The sequence below is a fragment of the Diospyros lotus genome, chromosome 6, assembly GCF_014633365.1.
Source record: "Diospyros lotus cultivar Yz01 chromosome 6, ASM1463336v1, whole genome shotgun sequence".
Taxonomy (NCBI): domain Eukaryota; kingdom Viridiplantae; phylum Streptophyta; class Magnoliopsida; order Ericales; family Ebenaceae; genus Diospyros; species Diospyros lotus.
The window spans coordinates 3,315,928-3,321,921 of record NC_068343.1 but is presented as its reverse complement, the minus strand read 5'-3'; the positions used below and the strand labels follow the sequence as shown (position 1 = coordinate 3,321,921).

Here is a 5,994-nt window from a genome sequence, read left to right as displayed (position 1 = left end):
CGGTATGAATTTTCTCTATCTCTCTCTCTTTATATATATATATAATATTATTATTTGCAAATAACGGGTATCATAAAAATGAGAACCCAAAAATGCTTCTAGAAGTGGGAATGTGGGGAAGGTCAATGGCGGTCGGTCGAGAAATCCACTTCCAATTCCAATTCCAATTCCATCTGGAAATGCAGACAAACCTTTCTCTCTCTCCAGAAGGTCAACGTGAGAGAAAAATCTAAGCCGCATAAGGAAGGAAGGAAGGAAGGAAGGAAGGAAGCAGCGGCAGCCACCCAGCAGGGACTCTTGTTCTTGATTGTTTGTTTATTATTTATTAATATATTTGAAACTGTAAATTGTTTTCCGTTTCGTTTTCCCACCTAATCTAACGACCAAGGCCCAAAATACGTCGCCAGCCAGGAGACTTACTCTTACTCTCTGCCCTCTGCCTGCCTGCCTGCCTGCCTGCCTGCCGTGTTGTTAATTTTTCCAAATCTTAGTTATTTAGACGGTAATAATAGAGAGGGGTGAGGTGTTTGAATCCATCCTTTCCCTGACTCATTTTCCATGGTCTTTTGGAAAACCTTGTAAACTACATATATGTCCGTTACATCTAATATATTTTCTTCCTTGAGTTGGGATCTTCTAGATAGATCAATCCAGATTCTTCTTCTTCTTCTTCTTCTTCTTCTTCATAATAATAATAATTCCTTATTATTTTTACATGTCATGCTCGTCAACCGACCCTGCTTTTATTTTAATACTCTGTTTATAAATCATGAATTTTAATTCACTGCAAATGTGTTCGGATTTGATTAGTCAATCTATAAATACCTAATTCTACGAATAAATTATTAGTTTTGATGATCGGATTTTCAGTCCTTTGAGGCAAATTTGGCAGTTTAAATTCAATTTGTGGATCCACAAGTGAGAGTTAAAAAGTTGGGCTTTTTTTTTTTTTTAAATTTAACCCAAGATTATTTAAACAAGGGGGGGGGGGGGGGGGGGGGGGATGTTAAGTGTTAGAAACCCTTTCAAGCCCTTCATTGGCATAAATTGGTTAATGATGTGGATACTCATACTAGCATTTGATATAAAATTCTTAACATAAATAATATAGTTTATGGGATAGCAATATTATTATGTAATCTTCGTCTACTTCAATGGATTTTTCTTTTCTCTTTTTAATACATCAATAAAAATAAATACAAATTTTTGAAATTGTTTCAATCAAAATTATTCTGAATCAGAAGTGACTCATAAAAATTGATCGTTGTGACAGTCAAAACTTTATAATAATATTAGTATAAATAACTAAGTATACAATTGCAATAATAATAATATATAAATGCCGAAATTATAATTATATGATGATTCTTTTAAATATCATATATATAGAAAATTTATTTTCCCATGTTGTTGAAGTGGAATGCCGCGTAACCGCGTCGGCGTGGCATGGAGGAGCTCCAGTTGTACGGAAACTATGTGGGGCGGGGCGGGGCGGGCCTGTTAAGCTAAGAATTAACGCCATCGTACCCCTAACATATAGGTAGTAAAATAGGTCGGCCTACTGTTTTATAGTTTTGTTTTGTTTTGTTTTCCTCTAGTGGCCGTGCCCACAAAATATACGAAGCAATTATGTCAAACTGACTGAAAACTTTCCAAATTTTATGTAGCCCCCCGTCAAAAACGTAAACTTTCAATTTAACCTATTCTCTCTCTCTCTCTCTCTCTCTCTCTCTCTCTCTCTATCTCTTTGTGAAACAGTAGAGAGAGAGATAGAGAACATGGAAAAGAAGCAGCAAGCCAGGACAAGGCAGCCTCCTTCTCTCTCTCTCTCTCTCTCTCTCTCTCTCTATCTATCTTTCGCTCTCTCTTTCCTTCTTTCACCCGATAAATCAAATCTCCCAACGCCCATAGATGATAGACTAGTGTAGAAACCTATAACAGAATTCAGAATTTGAAGGCTCCAAACTAAGCAACTAACCCATAAGATTTGCTCAACTCAAACCCAACCCCAGTTTGCTGGCCGGTAACTATCTCCCCTACAATCTTGCTTCCAAATCTCAATTAGGTCAGATTTCACCTTCTTCTCCACGCTCTGGGTTCCTCGACTTGGGTTTGGTTTTCGTTTACAGGTGCCGAGTCCATTCCTCTTTGAAAATTTCAAAGCACCCATGAGTTTTCTCATGGACTGCTCTGTCTCTGTTTCCTCTGCTTTTTGCTTCATGCTCAATTTACGGGCTGGTTAATAAATTCATGGCTCCGTGAATGTTCATTCCGCGGTTTTCCCATTTCGATTGGGTGATCATGGGTTCCACCACGCAGTTTCTGTGCCGTAAACTGCTTCTCTTTCTCCGCATTTTCTGGTTCGCTGCCTCCGCCTTCTTCAGGAGATATCTTCTCAGGTATTCATGATCTCGGTCTTTGGCTCTAATTCTTTTTCTATGACGATTAAATAATTTTTGCTTTTTAATTTACTTTCGTGGGTTTTGCGATTGATTTTGTTGACTTATTCTCAGTTCAGAGGAGAATACAACCCGTTCCGATATTTCTTTCGTAGAGAAGACTGGAAATGGTTCGAGTCCTAATGAGCCCGAACCGGAGTTGTGTCCACAGATTGACGCAGAGGCTGAAGCCGAACAGGACGCCGTCGGCTTTGTTGCCGATGGGTTTGGCCAGAAAGAGACATCTGAGTTCAGTTTCGAATTCAAGTTTCCTACTTTTGAAGAATTCAGTCGAAGCAGGAAAGAAAATGGAGATTCTATAAGCTTTGGAGAGACCAACAAGTACGAGTTCATGCCCATGAAGAGTTGTTCCAGATTTGTCGAAGAACCAGAGACCGTCAGTTTTGCGGAAGGACGAAGTACGGATAAGGATTTTGTCCAAATTAGTTCTGAAGCAAAAGCGGTTGTCGAAGAAGTACCACAGGGGCAGGAGAATGTTGCCGAGAAAATTGAGGCAATGGCATTTGAGGAAGAGAAGGGGAAAGAAACAGATGCCCTGGACGAGCATGATAGCTTCGATCAAGGCGAGAAGGAGGACTCATCCACTCTTGATTCTGATTCTGGGTCAATCAGCTCTAGTCCTCTGCGCTTGATTTTGAACCGTTTGATTGATTCATATAGCGATGGTTTTCTCTCGGACGGAGATTTTAGGGAAGAGTTCGAGCTTGACAACTTGGCGGAAAACAATGGAGACGAGGTGGAATTACACGACGAATTGTCGGATTTAGATGAAAATTATTTGGATTATTCGAGCAAGGTACACAAGGAGGATGGCTTCCATGGAGAAGAGGAAGATACCTACACGATGGAAGAACTGAGGAAACTAGAAGAGGCTCATTTGCAGAACGTAGGCAAGTTAAGCTCAGATTTTCTTTCCGAGAAAGATTTCCGAACGGAAGAAGACAATCCCAAGAATGAAGAACATGGTAAAAAGCCGGCAGAAACAACAGCCGATTCTGGGAAAGTCAGTTCGAAGAATTCATCGGACTGGGATTCGGAGGATTCAAACAAGTTGGAATCATTGTGGGAACATCAAGAATTGATCGAACAGCTGAAGATGGAGCTGAAAAAGGTCAGAGCCACAGGGTTGCCCACAATTCTAGAGGAATCCGAGTCTCCCAAGATTTCAGAAGACTTGAAGCCCTGGAAGATCGACGAGAAGTTCCAGCACGCTGATCGAATGGACGAGCTTCACAAGCTCTACAAAAGTTACAGAGAGAGGATGAGGAAATTCGATATCTTGAATTACCAGAAGATGTATGCCATAGGTCAGTTTCCATTCTCCAATTTCGATTTCTACGGAACAATCCTGCTACTATTGGTTTTTCCTTTTCGTTTTTCCCTCGTAATTCTATCTGCTTTCCTAGTTCTACTCATGATAAGCGTGTTATCTGAACCGGTTGATCGATTAGCATGAGCAATTTAACCCACCTTTCATAATTAACAAGTTAGGAGAATGGACCTACTAAATCGTCTTGGTTAGGCTCAGAAGCAACAAAAAAGCCATGAACTCGATCGGTTTTGGATCACAAGGATTAGAATGAATAATTGAAGTTTGTGGGTGCTGGAAAGGTGAAAAACAGAGAGGTGCCATCTGATCTGTGTGCCCTTAAATTGTTTTGTTTCACTTGTGCACCTAACTTAAATATTGTAATTAACTGGTATTGCTTATTCAGCTAAAACCCAATTTTTCTACGCCTGAGAGAGACATTCAATTCCCATAAATTAAAGGTCATAGTCATGGCAGTGCTACATAACCTAAGCTTTCATATTTCTCCACATTTGACAAACATAGTTTGTTTATAATTGCCCACCTAACTTGGTATCAATTGTTTTCTTATCATAAAGTGACCTACATTTATGAAGCGGCTCCACAAAATCTTTTTTGGCCATCGATTTCTCTGTTTGAGCATGCTTTTTTTTAACAGCATCATACAATATAGGGAAAGCTCTCTTTTCTTATGATACTCATTCTTGATACCCTCAATATAACTTTTTGGGTATGATCAATTAACACGACGAATCTTTTTCTTAAAAAAGAAAAACTATCAAATTCAGATTACATGTTCTTGGTGGCTATCCACAGGGTTTCTGCAGCTAAAGGACCCGTTACAATCAGTGTCGAACCCAAAATCGTCAGTTCCATCCTTTGGGTCCATTTTTTCACAAAGTTTGTTCCCAAGCAAACGCAAGAAAATTGGAAGCGACCCTATGATGAAGTTCGTTAAAGAGCTGCAGGGTGATTTAGAAGTGGTATACGTGGGGCAGATGTGCCTTTCTTGGGAAATCCTGCACTGGCAATACGAGAAGGCCTTGGAGCTGTGGGAATCAGACCCTCGTGGAATACGTCAATTCAACGAAGTTGCTGGAGAGTTTCAACAGTTTCAAGTGCTCGTACAGAGGTTTACCGAGGACGAGCCTTTTCAGGGCCCGAGAGTTCAGAATTATGTCAAAACTCGATGCGTCCTTCGCAATCTTCTTCAAGTTCCAGTTATAAGAGGTAATTAAGAAGTCAAAAAAATAAAACTTCCAACTCTGCGTTTTTGCATCATCATCAATAACATTTTTAGGCTTGCTCGATCATCTGCAGAAGACAGCGCCAAGGATAGAAAGAAGGCGATGAAAAGAAGAGAGGGAGGCGACGACGACTACTACAGCATCACAAGCGACATGCTGGTGGAGATCATGGAGGAGTCGATACGAATCTTTTGGCGGTTTGTTCGAGCCGACAAGTATTGTTCCACCGGGGCTGCTGCAGCAAAATGTGGACGAAGAGGATCACCGCATCCAGAGCTTCAGGACCCCCAAGACGCGGAGCTTTTGATGGAGCTCCGAACAAATCTCAGAAAGGTCTGTTTTTAATTAGCACCTGATACACCATCACCATCACCATCACATGGGTACCGTATAATAATAAATAATCTTCTTGCCTTGTTGGATTGGGAAATGCAGAAAGAGAGGAAGCTGAAAGAGCTGCTGAGGAGTGGGAATTGCATACTGAAGAGGCTGAGGAGGAGCGAAGAGGAGGAGTCGGAGCAAGTGCTATACTTCTTCTCCCAAGTGGACATGAAACTGGTGGCCAGGGTGCTTAACATGTCTAGAATTACAACAGAACAGCTAATATGGTGTCGCAATAAATTAAGCACCATTAGTTTTGTAAACAGCAAGATACGCATTGATCCCTCCTTTTTCCTCTTCCCCTGTTAATAATAATTATAATTAATAATAATTCATTCTCTCTCTCTCTCTTTCTGTGTAAATAAATTTTAACATTTTATTCCTACAACACTATAAATAAAAGTCAAGATGACATGCTTGTGCAATAATTATTTCTTCCCATATTAAAATTTGGTAAATATAGTTTCGACACTAGAAGTGCCAGACGGGCCGGGCCGGGCCAGGCCAGGCCGCCTCGAGCCACTGGGCCAACGTCACGGCATGCCCCATCATGGGGTTGATAAATAAAAAATTAAAATTATAAATAAATATATTAAGA

The 5,994-nt window shown here is 40.4% G+C and overlaps 1 protein-coding gene across 1 annotated transcript; it reads left to right on the top strand.

Moving 5' to 3' along the window:
• Window positions 1–1,717: 1,717 nt before the first annotated feature.
• LOC127804980 (uncharacterized) lies at window positions 1,718–5,744 on the top strand. The gene is made up of 5 exons (XM_052342119.1): window positions 1,718–2,399; window positions 2,514–3,766; window positions 4,585–4,998; window positions 5,089–5,348; window positions 5,451–5,744. The coding sequence occupies exons 1-5, from the start codon at window positions 2,263–2,265 to the stop codon at window positions 5,703–5,705; spliced, it is 2,319 nt and encodes a 772-aa protein (XP_052198079.1). The 5' UTR covers window positions 1,718–2,262; the 3' UTR covers window positions 5,706–5,744.
• The last annotated feature ends 250 nt before the right edge of the window (window positions 5,745–5,994 follow it).

Coding starts and splice junctions, on each gene's coding strand:
- LOC127804980 (XM_052342119.1), top strand. CDS start 2,263: ATGTTCATTCCGCGGTTTTCCCATTTCGATTGGGTGATCATGGGTTCC. Junction 2,400..2,513: donor TTCAGGAGATATCTTCTCAG/GTATTCATGATC, acceptor ACTTATTCTCAG/TTCAGAGGAGAATACAACCC. Junction 5,349..5,450: donor TCCGAACAAATCTCAGAAAG/GTCTGTTTTTAA, acceptor TGGGAAATGCAG/AAAGAGAGGAAGCTGAAAGA.